General features: G+C 45.8%; 1 protein-coding gene across 6 annotated transcripts in view; it reads right to left on the reverse strand.

Annotated features, from left to right (window-relative positions):
• PTPN18 (protein tyrosine phosphatase non-receptor type 18) overlaps window positions 1-21828 on the reverse strand; it is an 86212-nt gene that overhangs the window by 27152 nt on the left and 37232 nt on the right. For 5 of the 6 annotated variants that reach the window (XM_083718945.1, XM_083718946.1, XM_083718944.1 and 2 more), the window contains 5 exons: window positions 17043-17151; window positions 3783-3859; window positions 1723-1818; window positions 1297-1335; window positions 1080-1148 (listed from right to left, as the gene is read on the reverse strand). In XM_083718945.1, the coding sequence (XP_083575071.1) occupies window positions 1080-1148; window positions 1297-1335; window positions 1723-1818; window positions 3783-3859; window positions 17043-17151 (390 nt within the window). Of the gene's footprint in view, window positions 1-1079; window positions 1149-1296; window positions 1336-1722; window positions 1819-3782; window positions 3860-16841; window positions 17152-21828 lie in introns of all 6 variants that reach the window. The other variant, XM_083718941.1, reaches the window with a different exon arrangement.

Consider the following 21828-nt stretch of genomic DNA (forward strand, 5'->3'; position numbering starts at 1 on the left):
GTTGCCCCCGGCCTCCATGTTGGTGGGCTGAGGGTGGCAGGAATGGGTGTGCCATGAACTGCTCTTTCAAACTTCCCTCTGTGCTCTGGAGCAATGCAACAGTGGGGAACATGGTGGGAAATGTTAGGTGTCAGCCTGAAGATCCAGCTGCTCAGTGTGGAAGGGCCCAGGGCCCAGGAATTGCCCAAGGGTGCCAGCTGCTAAGATTACGTCTGGTAAGAGAGCAAAATTTCTAAGAGCAATATACCTCCAAGTACCAGAGACTGTGGGACGCGGGTGGCGCTGTGGGTTAAACCACAGAGCCTAGGACTTGCCGATCAGAAGGTCGGTGGTTCGAATCCCCACGATGGGGTGAGCTCCCATTGCTCGGTCCCTGCTCCTGCCAACCTAGCAGTTTGAAAGCACGTCAAAGTGCAAGTAGATAAATAGGTACCGCTCCGGCGGGAAGGTAAACGGCGTTTCCGTGTGCTGCTCTGGTTCGACAGAAGCAGCTTAGTCATGCTGGCCACACAACCTGGAAGCTGTACGCCGGCTCCCTGGGCCAATAAAGTGAGATAAGCACCGCAACCCCAGAGTCGGTCACGACTGGACCTAATGTTTTTACCAGAGACTGCGCACAAACTATGTGGCAGCTATAGTGAGCCTGTGGCCCTTAAGGGATCGCTGCACTACAACTCCCATCATTCCTGGCCATCAGTCATGCTGATGGGGCTCATGGGAACTTGGATCCAATGACATCATGAGGATGGCAGGATAGTCAGCCAGTCCTGCAACAGGGGAGGGCATCATGTTTGCACTCTTCTTGTGTGTTTCCAGCAGGTGCATCTGCTTGGTTTTGACTGCTGGTATCAGAATGCTAGATGAGATGGGACTTTGGTCTGATCTAACAATTCTCAGGTTCTTAACGACAATTCCCAGCCCTTCCTTAGTGAGAAGAAATGGCCTTTAATCCAGCTTAGGTTGGCAGTGGAGATTCCTGTGCTTGTGCATTGATGAAGAACTGTGCCAGCATCCCCTGCCAGGAACCAGGCTCCTCCTTCCTCATGCAGCTTCTTCCTGTCCATGTGTAACAACCTCACCTGTGCCACAGAGAAGGATCCAAAATGCAAGGTTTCCTCTGCCAAAGGCCAGTAGCGCTCACACTTTTTCTGAGAAAGAAAAGGCATAGGACAGCAAGAAAGGTTAGGTAAGAGAGATGGTGGCAACATGGCTGTCCTCAAAACCTCAAGGCCCGGATGAGAGACCCCATGAGGCTTCCTAGCCTCCAAATACCATCTCTCCTTCAGGAGCCCTCACCTTGCCTAGTTCCACTTCCCGACAAGCCATGACAATCACCTGCAATGAAAGAACATCATGAAGCAGTGGTGGAGAACGCCAGGCCCAGAGAGAACAGCGGGGTGTGTAGAAACTGTACTACAGTGCATGGGTAAAATTTACATTTGCTGCTCTGTGCACTTTTGCTTCTGGCACCACTGGGATGTGGTCCAGAAGGTTTCCACAGACCTGAATGTGGCTGTCGGGCTGAAAAAGGTTTCCTTGCTGCTGCCATAAAGGAGCAGAAACATTAATTTGAATTTGCTTTGAGAGGGACTGTTCACCAGATGCCTTGTTGTCAGAGAAACTGGTCTTATACAGATCAATCCAATCTGCTGGGCGCGATTTGCACTTCAGAGCTTGCTTTAATATCTAGGATATTACTTGTGATCTGCCTGGACAACTCACCTTCACCTTGTACTGCCAAATCATGCGCCAGAAGTCCAGCACTGTGTGTGGAAGAGGCCCCTGGGTTGCAATATAGCACTGCTTGTTATCCACACCCTGTGGGAAGAAAAGAGAATCGCAAACGTGAACTGAACATCATGCATTCTGTTGAACACCCCGTAATCACCCCTGAGCTGGAGAACAGCATTCTATTTGAAGATAAGTAGGGATAAACAAAGGAGAGGGAGGGCAATTGGTTAGAGATTAGAATGAGTCAGAGGGCTTTGGATAATTCACCCATTTGATTTATGCTTGATAAAAATACTTTGCATTCCATTGTAAATAGAATGGTCAGTGCTAAACTGCAACTGGGGTATGTATTGTCCACTTCTATAACATTCATGTTCTCAAAGCAATATTTTCAGTGCGTGTATCTTATCGCTAAATTTAGGATTCCCAAGAGCCTTTAGAGTACGTTGTCATCCCACTGTCAATTTTATCTCTGTAACCATGAGGACTAGAAATGTATTCTAGTAAACTGGGACTTTAAACTGATGGTAGGAAGAGCCTTCAATTCTGTCTTTTGCCATAATGCCATTCTAGTGTGCCTGATGAAACTTATCTGCTCCACTTCCCAGTGGGGAGGAGTTGCGGTGGACCGCATGGCCACCCACTCCCCACCGGGGGCGGGGGACTTTGTCCCCCATTGCCTGGGGGATCCCGGCCACGTCAGAGCCCGGCCAGCCAATCCGCTGGCCGGCGGGGTGTGGCCAGGACAGTTTAAACCGAGGAACGAGCTCGCTTCCTCAATCACCCTCCCTCCCTATTTGCAGGTTAGGCACTGGCCTTGCTATGGATTTCGGTTGGTCACCTTGGTTGTCCAAGGGGCCTGGTAGGAATTTTTTCACTTGGCAAATTGGCACTGGCCACTTGGCTTTCGCCTACCTCGTAGCAATCGTCACAACTTTGTTAGGGTTGTGGTTACGTATTTTTTGACCTTGTGGGGGGGAGGGGAGGTGTGGCCATCACCTGCCCCTCCATCTTAAGGGTATTCCGTTAAAGGAATCCCTGGGTGTTGATCTAGTCAGAAGCCCAGTTGGGGGCTAGGGCTTTGACCGACGGGAACACCAGGGGGAGCTTGAGCTGGTTTGCATCAACAGGGCTCCCCCTACAGGGCTTACCCTTACTGGACTTCCTGCACAGAGTCAGATATAGTCAGGTCCAATCAATGCCTAAGCCAATACCGCTCGCATTCTGTAATTCAATAAAGTTGTGGCCAAAATTTGCCCAGTAACATAAACCTAATATCTGTGTCCTTGTGTGAGTTATTTCCCAACGAGGGGGTGGCTGTGGGGTCTCGACACGCAACTAGCTTACCTTGAGAAATAAAATAAAATCATGAAAAGGCTACTATGGGACAAAAGCCCCCCTTCTCCATGGAGGTCAGCTGCTGGATCTTTGCATCATTTGCTAAACTGGCCTTGCATGCTTCCAAGCATCTTCACCTGGGGGAAGAGCAGGATGCTGCCTGCACCTCTGCGGGGATACTGGACCCTTCAATCACTCTGACACAACAGATGCAGCCAAGCTACTTGCTGTCAGAGTTGGCTGCCTCTTTTACTACTGCTTTGGGCATTTCTCCTTCCAGTCATGAGGCACAGGCCAGTCACTGACGCCTATAAAAACATGACCAGACCAGCCATGAGGCAAAGTGAGGCAACTGCCTTGGGTGGCAGGATCCCCAGGGGCAGCAGATCCCAATGTAGATCTTCATTTCCCCCTTGTTCCTGGTGTAGCTCTTGACCCACCCCTTCCTCCCTGGTGGGGAGAGAAGTGCCATTTTGTGGTTGACCTGAGGGGCCTGGGGGGAGGTTTCTCTGGAGGCAGGTCAATGCCATTCTTACACTTACACAGTGCAAAAGTAAAATCTTTTGGATGGTATAATAGGGAACTGAGCCCCCCCCCCCCCCGCTTTAATCTGGAACAAAGCTTGCCAGTGTTTCAGCTCTCATCAGTTTGGGCAAATTCCTCTAGTCAGATGTGTTTGCAGTGGGGAGGGGTAGAGTTCAGGACTCTGTTACCTGAATAAAGTTTGCATTGATGTAATCAGCTTGGGCTTGTTCTGTCAGGAAGTTCACAACAACTCTGGTCTGATCATCTGTGAGATGTACACAACTGGGAGTTAGTACCACAGATAGTCACCTGGCCTTAGAGAGAGAGAGAACATGAATCTCAGCACCTGACCTGTGGTCCCTCAGAACTGCAATTCCCAGCAGCCCCAGCTGCATAGCCAATGGTCAGGGCATGGGCGGAGCTGCACTCCAGAAACATTTGGAGGGTCACAGCTTAGCCTAGCCCTGCTCTCAATTGACAGGAAATGGAAAGAGGAGAGAGATTGTGAAGTCAGTGACCAAACCCCTGACTACATTGAACCACTGCTGCTGTTTGGATCCCATGGCTTGGTGCGCCTAAGGTCATAGTGTACGGACGACTGACCAGAGAGTAGCACCCTGAGAGGTATGTCCTCAAGCCCCCTGAGAAGATAGCCTAGGAGAGACCCCACCAAGGTGAGCATTGCTCCACAGGTATTGCGCAAGTAAGTGGACAGGGTTGTCTTGCTTCACATTCATCCCGTGGATTAGGCTGGATCTGTGCATAGCACTATTCATAGAATCATAGAATCATAGAGTTGGAAGAGACCACAAGGGCCATCGAGTCCAACCCCGTGCCAAGCAGGAAACACCATCAGAGCACTCCTGACATATGGTTGTCAAGCCTCTGCTTAAAGACCTTCAAAGAAGGAGACTCCGCCACACTCCTTGGCAGCAAATTCCACTGTCGGAACGGCTCTTACTGTCAGCAAGTTCTTCCTAATGTTTAGGTGGATCCATTGCTCCGTGTCCGCTTCTCTGGAGCAGCAGAAAACAACCTTTCTCCCTCCTCTATGTGACATCCTTTTATATATTTGAACTTGGCTATCATATCATCCCTTAACCTCCTCTTCTCCAGGCTAAACATGCCCAGCTCCCTTAGCCGTTCCTCATAAGGCATCGTTTCCAGGCCTTTGACCATTTTGGTTGCCCTCCTCTGGACACGTTCCAGTTTGTCAGTGTCCTTCTTGAACTGTGGTGCCCAGAACTGGACACAGTACTCCAGGTGAGGTCTGTCCAGAGTAGAATACAGTGGCACTATTACTTCCCTTGATCTAGATGCTATACTCCTACTGATGCAGCCCAGAATTGCATTGGCTTTTTTAGCTGCCGCGTCACACTGTTGGCTCATGTCAAGTTTGTGGTCAACCAAGACTCCTAGATCCTTTTCACATGTACTGCTCTCAAGCCAGGTGTCCCCCATCTTGTATTTGTGCCTCTCATTTGTTTTGCCCAAGTGTCAATACTTTACATTTCTCCCTGTTAAAATTCATCTTGTTTGTTTTGGCCCATTTCTCTAATCTGTCAAGGTAGTTTTGAAGTGTGATCCTGTCCTCTAGGGTGTTAGCCACCCCTCCCAGTTTGGTGTCATCTGCAAATTTGATCAGGATGCCCTTGAGTCCATCATCCAAGTCGTTGATAAAGATGTTGAATAAGACCGGGCCCAAGACAGAGCCCTGTGGCACCCCACTAGTCACTCTTCTCCAGGATGAAGAGGAACCATTGATGAGCACCCTTTGGGTTCGGTCAGTCAGCCAGTTACAAATCCACTGAGTAGTAGCATAGTCAAGACTGCATTTTACCAGCTTCTTTACAAGAATATCATGGGGCACCTTGTCAAATGCCTTGCTGAAATCAAGGTAGGCTACATCCACTGCGTTCCCTTCATCTACCAGGGTTGTAATTCTGTCAAAAAACGAGATCAGGTTCGTCTGACATGACTTATTTTTCAGAAATCCATGCTGACGGAGAGGAGCTCCAAATCCAGGAAGACAGTGGAGCTAACGCAGAGAGGGAGAAAAACAGAAGGGGGAAGGAAGAAGGGGAAAAAAGAAAGAAAGAAAGAAAGAAAGAAAGAAAGAAAGAAAGAGGAGCCCTAGCTTTGCCGACAAGGAAGAGGGGAGGTAGGTGAACACGGGAAGGCAAAGGACCGAGCCTACCCCTCCATGCAAAGCCGCATGACAAAGGAGATCACAGAAAGGAAGAAACTACCCCCTTCTTTTCTCCTTTTTTCTATAAAAAACAACAACCAACAAACAAAACCCTTTTTTAACCCCTTCCTACCCCTCTCCCCCTTTTTTAAAAAGAAATTCTTTTTTATTCCCCCCCCCATATACCTACTTTTATCATTTTTCTTTTTAAAAGAGGGGCCACTGCTGCTGCAGCCACCCTTTATTTGAATCTTTATTTTTATTTCTATCTTTTCTACACACTATTTAAAGACACACTTTTCCACACACACACACCCTCAATTTAAACCTCATTTTATTTTCACCTCAAACTCCCCTCTTAAGAATTAAAATGGCAGTACCCAGAAAACAGCCCTGAACCATCACAGGCCATTTCCTGGGACTGCCACTTCGCCCCAGACTTTCCACTCTCTTTTACCTATCCTCTTTTACCTATACTTTACTCATTTTTATTTTCATTTTTAAATAAAAAGCTCTATCTATCTATCTATCTAAAGACAACCCCCCCTTTTTTTTACCTTTAATTCTCATTTTTATCTTTTACCTGTACATTTTTAATTACTTTTTTACAAATAAAAAATAATAACAATAATTAGGAGGAAATATTATTATCTATTTTATTTTTATTTTATTTTTTTAAAAAACCACACATTTTTCCCCCTCTCTCTTTTTAAAGCCCGTTCTTGTCTATTTGTTGGCTTGTTCTTGAGGGGGGAATCTTTCGCCCCCAGCTACGACCACCACTCTCTTTTAAAACAAAAATTTCCTCTATATCACTGCTATTGTTACTGATACTCTCCCCCTCAACTCCCCCCTTTTATTTTTCTCTCCCTTTTTGCTCTCCCCTCTCTCTCTTCACCCCTCCTCATTTTTTCCCCTTATCCCACCTTTCATTTTCCATCCCCAATTTTTTTTCTATCCCTTTTATTTTTTAAAATCAACCCCCCCCCTTTTTTAGCCTGTCCGTCAGTTTGTTTTTGAGAGGGGAGCCCTTTCCCCCCCCTCTTTTAAAATAAGACTTTCCCCCATACCATTGCAGCAGCTCCCCCTCCCTCCCTCCTCCCCTCTCCCCCTCTCTTTTCTTCTCCTTCCCTCCCCCACCCTTCCCCCTCCTCCTCTCATTCTCTCTCCCTCCACCCTCTCTCTATCCCCCCCTTCCCCTAAAGGAAACACATACACACATTCATATCACCCTATCATAATTTGCCCCCTCATACTATAGCTAAAACTACTGCTGCAATCTAATACCTCTGATATTACTGTACTATCTCTCCTCTCTTTCAACTCTCTTTTTGCCTCTCTCTCTCTCTTCTCTCTTACTCCAATCTCCCCTCTCCCCCCCGCCTCCCCCCTTCTTCTCTCTTGCTTCTTCTTCTTCTTCTTCCCTTTTCTCCCTCCACCCTTTACATATAGCCTATTTGTCTGTCTCTGTTTCTAAGCGCACTCCCAACCCCAATTTCCACCTTAACTGGACCCCAGTACCCCTTTTGGGTATATACAACCCCCTCCTAAACACATATTCCCCCTGGCCCCACCCCTCTAATCTCTTGCATCTCTACCTGCTAACCCCCCTCCCTTTATATGAACTGTCTGTCCGTTAGTCTACCCACCTCTGCTTACCTGCCCTCCCCCCCAGCCTCGGCGGCACCGCTGAGGCAACTACAGAAAACCCAAGAGAAGTTCTTAAAACACAGGCTAGAAGTGACACAAATGACCGCCTAATCCAAACGCTCTGTAAAAGCCACCAGCCAACAAAGCCTGATCAGCTCTACAACCCAACAATACCCAGGAATCACCACTGGCACAACTCCTAACCACCACACGCCCTACCCCAAGTGGACGCCAAGCCAACCTCAAACCAAAACTATCAGGGAGACTGAGATGACACCAACCAGGGAGATGGCAAAAAATGCTAAGATGGTAACCCCCCTTCAAGATGATGACCACCCAATAACGAAACGAGATCTGAGGGAAATGGAAGCAAGATTAGAAGAAACACTGAAGGCCACAATGGCTCCCATGCAGGTACTAATCAACAATCTAACCTCCAAAGTGGAAGCTCTAGAGAACAAAAACCAAATGCAAGAAAAAATAATAGAGCAATACTGGGAGGAGAACGCACGTGTGAACAAGAAACTGGACGAACTGGTAAACCAAATGGAAGCAGAACACAGAGAGATGAAAATTAAGCAAGCCGACCTTGATGATCGCAATAGACGCTGTAACATCCGCTTCCGCAACTTTCCTGAAAAAGCAGAGGAGAAAAGCCCAACAGACCTAATTATACGCTGGCTGAAAAACACAATCCCAGGCCTGAAACTTGAGGCAGATGACTTGGAGAGGGCTCACAGAGCCCTAAAACCCATGCCAAAACCCAGCGCCCCCCCAAGAGACATCATTGTATGCTTCACGCGCTACAAAAAGAAGGAAGAGGTATGGAACAACCTCAGAAACTCAACCAACCTTCGATATGGAGAAACCCCCATTCTGGCCCTACAGGACCTAGCTCAGGATACTCTAAACCGGAGGAAAAGCCTGCGCCCATGCACCCAGCGTCTCCAACAAGCAGGGATCAAATACCGATGGGGCTTCCCCTTCCGTCTCATTGTAACAACCAATACAACACAACACATGGTTACCAACATACCTGAGGCCCTGCAACTACTAAAGAACCTTGAACTCGACCTCCCACCGGAATGGCAACCGACAAACCCACCAAGTGACAGCCCCAACCACGAGGAAACAACAGCAAGCAACTGGACGACGGTACAGAGCAAAAAGAAAAAACAGAAGCGGCAGAACAACACAAACCAATACAGGCAAGCACAACGCTCAGAACCGTCCCGCCGGCCATACGACACAAGACACCAGACCAAGATTAACCAAACCAATTCATCGCAGATGGACAACCCTACAACAACAACAACAACAACAACAACAACAACAACAACAACCGCAGCTGAATGAAGCAACCAGGAAAAAAAAAACCCACAAACCGAAGGACTGGTGATTTCTCCCCCCCTTTCCCCCTCTCTCCCCCCCAAAACATAGATTTAGTTAACACCATCAACATCCCCCCCAGCCCCGCACCCCCACAGAAACCCCCACCCCAACACCAGTCCAGACGACCTCAACCACATTCCCCATCACCCACACCTTCAACATCCTCATACTCCATACTAAGGAAAAACAACTCCAACCTTAATAACACAACCCACAATCAGGCTAAAATCTGATACCCAACCAGCAATATGGTGGCACCAGAGCGTACCAGCACCCACATCCCCACCCCAACACACCAACAATGTTGCTTATAACATTGGCAACATTGCTTACGAACCTTATACCTGACAGCGACGTTACAAAGTCACTTCACACTGTCTCGCTGATCACCCCCTATCGCAGACAACAGGGGGGATGGCCTGTCCTTGAACATGGCCTTCCACACCAGCTGAGACCTAGGACCAACCGGCTAAATGCCAGATGGCCCAAAATACCCCAAACAAACACCTATATGACTACATATAGGAAACTCCCTACAACTTACCCCCTACTCTTTAACCCAAATCTCACTCTACTCCCACTAGCCCCCCACCCACCACACCCTAGGTCAGCGCAACCCCACTGGTTCTTTAAACAACACGAAGAGAGAGACACAAGACAACCCGAACGGGTTGGCAGGGAATCGCCCCACATAATAGATAAGCAAGATGGCTAACCTAAAAGCAATTACATTAAATGTGAGGGGGCTGGGAAACCCCATCAAAAGAAAACGCATCACCTCATACATAAACACCATGAAACCACACATCACCTTCCTACAAGAAATACACAACCCACCCAAAGGCAGCAAACTCCTGAGCGACCCCCGCTTCAGTCAACAGTGGGTCGCACAAGGCTCAGGGAAAGCTCGTGGTGTAGCCATAATACTCGGTAGAGACCTGAACTTCACTGCCACAACAGTCCTCAAGGACAAAAAAAGGCAGATTCATTTTCGCTAAAGGGACACTAGATGGCAAAATCAAACTGACAATCGGCTCCATATATGCCCCAAACACGAAACAATTAGAATTCTTCCAGAAGACACTAAACAAATTCCTCTCCTTCTCTGAAGGGGAAGCAATCCTAGGAGGGGACCTCAATCTAAATATGAAAGGTTTATCCCTGAAAGATATCCACCCCACAACCCCATGGGCAACCTTCCTCCGAAGGAAACCCCCAACAACTAGGAACTCTTACAAGTTACTAAAAATGCTAAAAAACAGGGGTCTCTACGACATTTGGGGTGAGCAAAACCCGGGAGACATCAGCCATACATTCCAATCAGGACGCCATGATACAGTGTCCAGACTGGACAGCATTCTACTCACACAGGGTCTGATCCCCTCAGTGGAATCAACAAACATAGGTAACATTAAAATCACAGATCACGCCCCAGTAGAAGTCATCGTTAAAATAGGAGAAGGAACGCAAACCACCCCATCATGGTCCTTCAGTCCCATCCTAACTACAAACAAACAAATTAGAGAGAGTCTCACAAAAACTCTCCAAAACTACTTCAAGGAAAACGATGTAAACAATATAACAACCCCCCTCCTATGGGACGCAATGAAAGCGGTCACCAGAGGAGCTTGCATAAAAGAGAAAACATTCCTTAAAAAACAAACCTCCTCAAAAATTAGCAAAATAGAACAAGACATCACAGCCCTCTCATCACGCTACAAACAAACAGGATCTAAAAAACTCCTCAAACTTATAGAACAAAAAAGGAGAGAACTAGACTCCCTAGAAATTAACAAAACAATGATCAACATTCTATACTCTAAACAACGTTTCTACGAATATGGAGGGAAAAACTCCAGATTACTAGCAAATAGATGTAGGAAAAAAGCACTCAAAACAAGAATACACTGCATCACCAAAAAAGACGGCAACATAACATTCTCCCCCGAAGAAATAACCTCAGAATTTGCAGAATTCTACTCCAACCTATACACCTCCCATAACCCACCAGAGAAGGAAATCAGAACATTTCTAGCAGGACTGACCATGCCTACCCTAACTGATGAGGAACAGGAATTCATGGACAGCCCTATCACCCCAGAGGAAATAGATGCGGTCCTCAAAAACCTGAAACCACACAAAGCCCCAGGCCCAGATGGCTTCACAGCAGAATTCTATAGGAAATTCAAAGAACCCTTGATGCCCTACATGACCCGCCTATTCAACGACATCATAAAAGGGGCCCCCATCCCCAAAACCTGGACCCACTCCAAAATAGTCTCCATCCCAAAACCACTAAAAGACAGCCTCAAAGTAGAATCATACCGCCCAATCTCATTAATAAACCAAGACTACAAGATATTCACATCAATCTTGGCCAACCGCCTAAAAATCTTCCTACACAAGTTAATAGCCCAAGACCAGACTGGTTTTGTCCCTGGCCGCAATATAACAGACCCCATCAGGAAACTACTGAACCTGATCGAACACAGCAAGGCAACCAAACTCCCATTGACAATTAAGTCCCTAGACATCCTCAAAGCCTTTGATTGCTTGGAGTGGAAATACATATTAGCAGTACTAACTAACATGAAATTTGGCCCCAACTTCCTACAAATCCTCAAACAAAAATACTCCCAAGCCTCAGCAAAATGCAGAACTAACAATATGGATTCTAATACTATAGCTATCCAAAGAGGCGCGAAACAAGGATGCCCACTGTCTCCCTTCTTATTTATCCTGGCTCTGGAACCCTTAGCAATCCGCATCCGAGCAGCCACAGACATCAAGGGAGTGGAAATAAAAGGCAGAACCTATAAATTAGGGCTCTTTGCAGATGACCTAATGGTCACAACACCAGACCCCATAAGCACAGCAACCTCCCTAATCAGAGAACTCAACACATTTGCAATGGTGTCGGGCCTACAGGTAAATTTTACAAAGTCAGAAGCTATGTGCTTCAACACCCCTCCTCACACCCAAAAAGAACTCACGAAGGTCACCAAAATAAAACTTTGCCACACCAAGTTCAGATACCTAGGGGTACAAATAACCAGAAACCTCAATAAACTGTACCTCCACAACTACAAGCCCCTGTGGCGACAAATTAACAAAGACCTAAAGAGATGGAATAACACGAATTTCACTCTCTCAGACAAAATAGCCATGATCAAAATGATCACACTCCCAAAACTAACCTACCTATTGCAAACCCTCCCAATCTGGATCCCCTCAACCCAACTTCGCAGTTGGCAGAGAAAACTACACTCTTTCATCTTCTTACATAAAAAACCAAGAATAAGCCCCAAATACCTGCACCTCCCCACCTCAGAAGGAGGATGGGGAATCCCCAACATAGAAGCATATTACAATGCCAACCAAATACGCCATATAATCCCATATATACTAGAAGATGAGACAAAACAATGGGAACACCTAGAGAGGGACACAATTGAAAACACCTGCACCACAACATACCCACTCCTCCCAAACAAATTAAAGAAAATTCCCACAACACTTAACAGGTACACACAGACCATGCTCAAAGCATGGAAAACACAAATAGGCAAACTATCCCCAACCCCATCCCCACTAATCCCCCTGGCGTACCACCCATTATTCTACCATGCAGTACAAAACCTCCAGACAAAAACCTGGTGAACCAAAGGCTTATATCGCCTAATAGACTTTTATAAAAATAACAAACCCTTGTCAACACAAGAAATACAAGACAAACTAGAAGACACCCAAATGCCCTGGTTAACACAACACCAACTACATGCCTTCTTAAACAACCCAACAGTAAAATCAGCAGCAACTAGGCCCCTGACAACCTTCGAAAACCTCCTCCTAACAACAAAGGGAAACGGTAAAGGGACGGTATCCGCAATATACAAAATACTACTCCAAAATCCCGCAAATCCCCTAGACACAATCAAAAAACAATGGGAGAATGACATAGGCTATGAGATTAACCCCACTCAATGGACCAGAATGTGGTCTAAACCCCCCTTTAAATCCATATCAACAAAAAGAAAAGAACTCACACTGAAACTCACCTACAGGTGGTACCTAACACCAAGGAAACTAGCGCTAATACACCCAGGAACCTCACCAAAATGCTGGAGAGGGTGCACCTCCTCAGGCACATACCTCCACATGTGGTGGGAGTGTCCCAAAATTCAACTATTCTGGACAACAGCCATACAAGAAATATGTAAAATAACTAAGCAAGTAATAGACATCACCCCAGAATTGGCCCTACTAAACATCTTCCAAGACAACAATGCCCATTTACACCACAAAGAACTTATAACCCACCTGCTCTCAGCAACTAGAAACATCATAACCAGACACTGGAGAGACCTGTCAGGAGTAAGCATGGACCAATGGTACCAAATAGTATGGGAAACAGCCCTACTAGAAAAATTAACTAATAAACTGAAACTGACACGGGGACAAACAGAAGAAGACGCCTTCACCCCGGTATGGCTCCCCTTTATCACATACACAGCCCAACAGGACAATGACAATAATCCACCAACAGCATACAAATCAATATGGCTAACCTGATCCAAAACACCCACCCACCTCACTCACACACGAAAACAAAGATCACCACAGCCAATCACAAGCAAACAATCACACCCTAAGCCAACCCCAACCTCTCTCACCACCAAAGGAACACAAGTGAACAACACAAGCAACGCTGACACCGAACTCTACATACATTAAACATAATAGAAACACCGCCACCCGACCCCACCCCCATCCATCCTCCCTCTCCCCACCCCCCCTTTCTTTTTTCTTTCTGTTTTCTTCTCCCCCTAATGCCTCAACAAATGAAACGGATTTGTAAAAACGTTACATGGAAGAAGAAGAAGAAGAAGAAGAAGAAGAAGAAGAAGAAGAAGAAGAAGAAGAAGAAGAAGAAAAATACGAGGCACTACACTTCTGTAAAACAAGAAAATCCTTAATAAAAATATTTTTTTTAAAAAAAAGAAGAAATCCATGCTGACTATTGGTGATCACAGCATTCCTTTCTAGGTGCTCACAGACTGTTTGCTTAATGATCTGCTCCAGAATCTTCCCTGGTATTGATGTCAGACTGACTGGGCGGTAATTATTTGGGTCCTCTCTTTTCCCCTTTTTGAAAATAGGGACAACATTTGCCCTCCTCCAGTCTGTCGGGACTTCGCCTGTTCTCCAGGAATTCTCAAAGATGACTGCCAGTGGTTCTGAGATCACATCTGCCAGTTCCTTTAATACTCTTGGATGCAGTTCATCTGGCCCTGGAAACTTGAATACATCTAAACTAGCCAAGTATTCTTGTACTATCTCCTTAGTTATTCTGAGCTGTGTTTCCTCTGCTGAATCATTTGCTCCAGATTCTTCAGGTCAGACATTGTTTTCTTTATCGGAGAAGACTGAGGCAAAGAAGGCATTGAGGAGTTCAGCCCTTTCTGTGTCCCCTGTTTGCATTTCACCATCTTCTCCTCTGAGTGACCCCACTGTTTCTTTGTTCTTCTTTTTGCTACGAACATACCCATAAAAGCCTTTTTTTGTTGCTTTTAACCTCCCTAGCAAGCCTGAGTTCATTCTGTGCTTTAGCTTTTCTGACTTTGTGTCTACACGTGCTGGCTATTTGTTTGAATTCCTCTTTGGTGGTTTCCCCCCTTTTCCATTTTTTGTACACATCCTTTTTTAATCTTAACTAGTTAAAAGTTCTTTAGATAGCCACCCTGGCTTCTTTAGGCACCTTCCATGTTTCCGTCCCATTGGTATTGCCTGAAGTTGTGCTTTTACTAACTCCCTCTTAACAAACTCCCAGCCATCATAAACTCCCTTTCCTTTTAGTATTACTGTCCATTGGATCTCACCCAGCACTTCCCTAAGTTTTATGAAGTTGGCTTTCTTAAAGTCAAGAAAGTGAGTCCTAGTATGTTTGGCTGCTCCTTTCCGCTGTATAGTAAACTTCAGAAGAGCATGATCACTCGCGCCTAAAGATCCTTCCACTAAGAGAGCTCCTGGAGCAATTAGATTGGGGGTCCTCAAACTACAGCCTATGGTCCAGATCTGGCCTGCCAGGGTCCTGAACCCGGCCCGCCTGTCAATTGTTGAATCCGCCGCTGTCTAACGGGCCTATTGCCCTCCTCTCGCAGCCCGCCTCCCTCCTGCCTCGGGAGGAAGTGCCTTGCTGCATTTCTGTTGCCATCTGAGCATTTTCTTCTTTTGCCAGGGTCTCCATTAATTCCATTCTCGGCATCGCCACAGGTGCTTCCGACCTCTCTTCACACCCACCCACCCAAATAGCTTTTTCTTAGTTTCACCCCACAGGTGCACCACAACAAGGCACAACACCCTGCCCCCAGTACCGGATTTACATATAAGCTAAACAAGCTATAGCTTAGGGCCCCACTCTCTTGGGGGGGGGGCAAAAAATTAAAGAAAAAAAAGTGCATAGTGCATAGGAATTCGTTCATATTTTTTTTCAAACTATAGCCCGGCCCCCAACAGTATCTGGGGGACAGTGAACTGGCCCCCTGTTTAAAAAGTTTGAGGACCCCTGAATTAGCTGGTCCATAAGAAGAGACTTGCTGGATCAGGCCAATGACCCACCTAGTCCAGCATCCTGTTCTCACAGTGGCCAACCATACTGCTCTGGGAAGCCCTGGAGCGGAGCCTGAGAAACTAAGGCAGACCAAAAACAAGGTAAAGTATCTGCTCATCATCACTAGCGTCACAACCACTCTGTCCTTCTGACCACCCTCCAGAGAGCAGTGGCAGATTGTCCCGTTCCTAAAATGAAGGCGCACACCTTAGAAAGTATCAACTCCCACTTTTTGCAGTTCCTCTGATTACTTTTCATTCATTAGTTAACTTCCCCAGTCTGGCCTCCTGATTGGCTTGAAGCTTTATATAAACTTCTTGGGCAGGGTTCCGGATACAGTTACTGCCCCTGGTTTCCTGCATCCCAAATCCTGAGACTCACTAAATGAGCTGCAGTGATGCCATAGGTGTGGAAGAGTAGCAGCCAAACCTTAGAAATGCACATTCTTGCTAGTTTGCATGAGAAGGGGCTAAGCCCACAGAGCTGTATTGCTGATAGGCAGACCATAGAAATACAGTTGGCAGAGAGGGCTCTGTGTGATGTCATTTCCCCTACTCTCCGGGAGAGGAAGGAGCATATTGTATTTCCTTTTCCTCTCTTTCTTCCTTTGACTAGCCTTGGATGCAGAGATATCTCTGTTTGCTCTGGCTTTAGGTACATGCCTGAAGCTGGTTGTACTGTAAATCTAAGCATTTTGCCAGCATAGCTTTTACTGCTGCCACTGCTGGGAACCAATGCAAATTATAAGTAAGAAATTCTTATGTTTAAACTTACTGTAGTTGCCTGATTCTTTGTTCAGCGGGGTAAGAAGGGAGAGCCAGCTTACTTCATAGCAGGACTTCCTCTAAATGAGGTTTTACAGCCAAATTCCTATGCTTAATTCTGCTGCCAAGGATGGGACTTTGAAACTGTTCAACCCACACATGGGGGAGCCTGGATAGATTACGGTACTGTAATTGCAACGAATATATCTTCTCCTACCCATTAAGACCCATCCCAGAATAGAAAGGTTCCTCATGATGTCAGGCACACAAGGACAGTGTGAGCAGCTGCTAAAGGGATAGAGCTAGAGATGTGAAGGCCCAGGAAAAACAAAAAAAATCAGGGGAGGGGGAGAGAGAAACAGATTTTTCTCATTCTTGGAATGATTCCTTGGCCATGATTTTTACAATAGAGAAAAGATGGATATTTGGAGAAAGAAGGAAACCTCCTCTTCATATGCAATATTTTCTTTTTTCAGAATGTTGTGATTTTTTAAAAGTAAACTTTTAAAACAATATTGTTATAGTCAATAGGACTGCCACAAAATTCCTATAATTTGAGAGTAGCCGATGGATCTGGGGTCTAACTTGATGCTTTGAGGCCCTGAATCGCAAGTACTACAGCCTGGGACATGGAAACACTCACTGGATATTTTGCTGGTGACATGAGCAAATGAAAGACAATTCAAGGCACTCCTAGGGTGGAGGAGCCCAAGAGGAATGTGGTAACACAGCCTGATCCATAGAAGAGGAAGTGAGTGCCAAGCTGGGCAGAACTGGCCCCATGCCACAGATGCCAATATTAAAGCCACCACACAGTAGTAGTATTTCCTCATTGGCAACTCACATGGCAGGATGTCTTTGTAACGGTTCTTCTTGATATTCTCCTTGTTGCCCCCAGCTTCTGTTGAAATGCCCTGCTGTTGCCGGAATGCTGCCGCCCGGGCTTTGATTTCCTGCCGAGAGACAAGAGCATCCGTTCATTTATTAAAATCTTTACACGCTTGCCTTTCCATCTGACAACAGGTCTCCAAGGTAATAAAAAAAGAAAAATGGACATGTAACAAGCTTAGCAGGTTTCCTGGTGCCTAATGGAGGCTCTGGGGGATAAGAATGAAAAATACCCTCTTCCGCAGCTTTTGGATCAGGAATGGGAAAACCTGTGGACTGCCAGATGTTGCTCAGCTGCAGCTCCCATCATCCCTGATAGTTGGCCAGGCTGTCTGGGAATCCCAAGGTCCTTCTGTCCCTGCCACACCTTCCTTTTTATTTATGTATACAGGCAACTTCCCATTTATGCGTGTTTGGGGCACGGGCGTCCACACATGTGTGCATTGCCACAAACCTGAAAGGGGGCAAAAAGTGAACCTAAAAGGGTGCAAAAATGGCAACAATGGCACAAAAATAGCATCTAGCAATCCCATGAGCCTTTGTACCAATCTTTGGAGCCTTTGGAGAGTTGGAATTTGAGCAAGGAGGTTTGGAGGGGGCAATTGTGGTGGAATTTGGGGTGCTTTTTAAGGGTTTTTTAATTAATAAGAATAATAATACCCCACCCATCTGGCTTAACATCAATCCTTTCAAACTTCAAAGGGCTGCCTTTAAAGGGTTTCCATAAGTTTAGAGGGTGTTTGCAGACTTTTTAAATGGTGTTCCTGATGCACACGATATACACGTCAAAACACAGTTCCTCGGAATGTAACCCCTGTGTAAATTGAGAGTTTCCTGTATATCTAAAGCATTTATGGACTGAGTTTCCAGGCAGAACTCTCTTCATGTGGAACTTTCAACATGTAGTTTCAAAATGAATAATCATTAATCAATTATAAACATAAAATTATATAATAATAAAATTAAAACCAGCATTAATTAGAACCAGCATTAATCTTGTTCTCTGAAATGGAAGATTCAAATATATATATATGAATTGTTTGTATGCTTCGAATTTTACATTTTATTGGTTTTGTTATTACTGATGCATATTTTTACTATGAGGTCTATATGGCATAAAAAGGTATGGAGCAGGGATTTTAAAACTGTGGTCCACAAGCTTCACATGGTCTGTAGCACATCTGTGGATTTGTGGTTGGAGATGGGAAAAGGCACCTCAATTGCATTAAATATTCACAGTGATTTTAATTGCATTTTATTTGCTTATCTCACTTCTTATATTATATTTTGTTATTGCAGTTTGAATTCTATGCAATACAAATAATATATATATACACAGTATCTATCCCAGTGCATTACAGTTGCATCAACAACAAGGAAAATCATTAAGTGGTCCACCAAGACCCCTCTGCAATTAAAGTAGTCTGTAAGGGGGAAACCCTTATAGAAGGAATGTAAATGAATAAACTGCTCGGAAGCCATTTTGGCAAGTGAGTGACTCCCAGCAGATGGTCAATGACAGCACTAGAGGCAGTGAACAGAGTGGTGCTGCTTATGAAATCTTACAATCTCTCATTGAGTATATTTCTGGAGCATGCAGTGTTCATCTGACTATGTTGTGCCTCATCAGAGCAGGTTTCCCTGGTGTGATGACACTGGCTTTCCTTCCAGGAACTGACTGGAACACTGGATGATGACTCTATCTACCTGTGGTCTTCACCCAAGGCAGCACCAGGTCAGGCAAGGGGTTATATAACACAGAGATGTGTTCTTGAGGCAGTGTGAAAATAGGATTAATGGCCTCTGGGTGGCAGATACCATTAAGAAAATTGAAACAAGGAGGCTTTGGGAAATGGGGCTTGTGGATTCTGTAAAAAAGAGGTGGGACACACCTCTCTTCTAATATCACAGCAGTCCTGCATCAAAGTTGTGCACCCACCAAATAACAAGTTTGTCTGGCAAGTGTGAATCAGCCCTTAGTTTTCAAAGTTCAGCAAAGAACAACTGTGTTTATTTTACAAGCATGGATGTGGGGTACATCCTGATCTATCTCATTTATGCTGTGGATGTGCATTGGCCATGCTTATGTCTGATGTACAATTTCCTCCTTTAGCAAAAGCTCAAAGGAAACCTGTTCAGTGTGCTCTGCAGAAACTGGCTATGCACATCACTGAGGGGTAGGAACCAGTATGGACAGCCTAAACCAAATATTTTTTATACACACACACACACACATATACATATATATATCTATCTCCTGGCACGTGTTTTTGTGCGAAAGGGTAAAGATATGCCAGTACTTCAATAAATGTGCACACAAAGTGATTTAAACATAACCAAAGCAGACAGATTACGTGAAGCACAGGGAAGGGGCTTTGGATTTATGAACCAGTATGTTTGTCCAATGGGTTGTGAAAGTGAGAGCAACCCAGACTTGAACTGGAGGAGGAAATACTGAATCAGGTCCTGATTTGTATGTGTGCCTGTAACATGTACCCTTTTAGCATACCGTTATTTGCATGCTCATGCTTCCTTCCCTCTTCCCCCCCCAACCCCCCCCCCACATATATTTATCATTTGCTCTGGACCTGTCTCACTTTTCTGTCAAGCTGAGTGTGTGTCTGGCTTCTGCTGTATTCTGCCAATGAGGGATGTCGAAACTTCACTGTCCTCCCTTTCCCCAACTGCAGCTGAGAAGTGGCAGGTAATGTAAACAGCCCATGAATTCAGTTCCTTTCCTTATTTATTCACCTAGGGCTGTTCCCCATCCCCTGTGCATCAGTCAGCGATTCCTATGTCTGGGCAGCATCAACAAGTTCATCTTATTGTACAACATCATTTCTGCTTGCTGAGAAATTGTAAACTACAGTTTTGTTCACAGTACGAGTTTGCCACCATCTGTGGCTGTTGCCTTTCCTGCCATCCAGACCATAATGGGGAAGGGCTGTCACTCAGTGGTAGACCATCTGCTCTGCCTGCAAAGGTCCAAGGTTCAGTCTCAGCATCGCCAGGCAGGGCGAGGCAGATCATACCTGACCTAAGAGAAACCCTACAGAGCCACTGCCAGTCAGTGTGGACAGTATGGGTCTGGTTTGGTATAAGGCAGCTTTCACGATGCCTCTCCTCAAGCCCTTCACAGGCTTCCTGTACCCTTCCGTAAAGGTAAAGGGACCCCTGATCATTAGGTCCAGTTGCAAACGACTCTAGGGTTGTGGCGCTCATCTTGCTTTATTGGCCAAGGGAGCCCGTATACAGTTTCTGGGTCATGTGGCCAGCATGACTAAGCCGCTTCTGGCGAACCAGAGCAGCGCATGGAAACACTGTTTACCTTCCTGCTGGAGCGATACCTATTTATCTACTTGCACTTGGACGTGCTTTCAAACTGCTAGGTTGGCAGGAGCTGGGACCGAGCAACGGGAGCTCACCCCGTCGCAGGGATTTGAACTGCCGACCTTCTGATCGGCAAGCCCTAGGCTCACAGTGCTACTCGCATCCCTTGTACCCTTCCATATCTGGCTCAAATGTCCTGACTTTACCAAGACAATATTGTGGACTCTCCATCCTTGGAGGTTTTAAAGCAGAGGTTGGATGGTCATCTGTCATGGATGCTTCAGTCAAGATTCCTGCATTGCAGATTCCTCAGGGTCCCTTCCAGCTCTATGATCCCATGACAGCAGAAACTCTCTCACTGAACTAAATAGGGGTCAGAGCCTGGATGGTGAAAGGCAGAGTAGAATATTGGGAACTGTAGTTTGTTAAGGGTAATGGGAACTGTAGTTCTATGTGGGGAACTGGGTGTACTTTAAATGTATGATGTGGATCTACCTGAAAAGGAGGAGCCAGGGGCACAACCTGGTGGATCCTGGGCAGAGCCTGCCAGAATCTGGAGTTTTCTCATTTTTCCACCTCAAGCTGTTTACTTGAAAGAACACAGTTTTACAGGTTGTTTTACAGGACACTGACAAACTGGAACGTGTCCAGAGGAGGGCAACCAAAATGGTCAAAGGCCTGGAAACGATGCCTTATGAGGAACGGCTAAGGGAGCTGGGCATGTTTAGCCTGGAGAAGAGGAGGTTAAGGGGTGATATGATAGCCATGTTCAAATATATAAAAGGATGTCACATAGAGAAGGGAGAAAGGTTGTTTTCTGCTGCTCCAGAGAAGCGGACACGGAGCAATGGATCCAAACTACAAGAAAGAAGATTCCACCTAAACATTAGGAAGAACTTCCTGACAGTAAGAGCTGTTCGACAGTGGAATTTGCTGCCAAGGAGTGTGGTGGAGTCTCTTTCTTTGGAGGTCTTTAAGCAGAGGCTTGACAACCATATGTCAAGAGTGCTCTGATGGTGTTTCCTGCTTGGCAGGGGGTTGGACCTTGTGGTCTCTTCCAACTCTATGATTCTATGATTCTAGGTTGGATCAACAACGTGATGACAGGTATTTCCAAGGTGAACCGTACAGCTTCCCTCCTAGGCAAGCTTGAATCGTCACCTGACCCATTTCAGAACTTAAGCATTGCCTCCTTGTCTTATGCTAAGTCTTGCTTGTTTCTATGCCCCAGTGGAGGATGGTCACTGCACAACAGTTGGTGCAAGAGGTTTCACTGCATGGAAGAGGACAAAGATTTGATTTGCAGTGACCCTGGCATGCCAGATATGATGTTTAAACCCTCATAGAAACTTTCTTACTTGTTGGGTTCCTGGCACCTCTCTCTGCTGACCTTTCTCAAACACAGAACAATG

The sequence above is a fragment of the Podarcis gaigeae genome, assembly GCF_964106915.1.
Source record: "Podarcis gaigeae genome assembly, chromosome: 17".
In the NCBI taxonomy this organism is placed as follows: Eukaryota; Metazoa; Chordata; class Lepidosauria; order Squamata; family Lacertidae; genus Podarcis; species Podarcis gaigeae.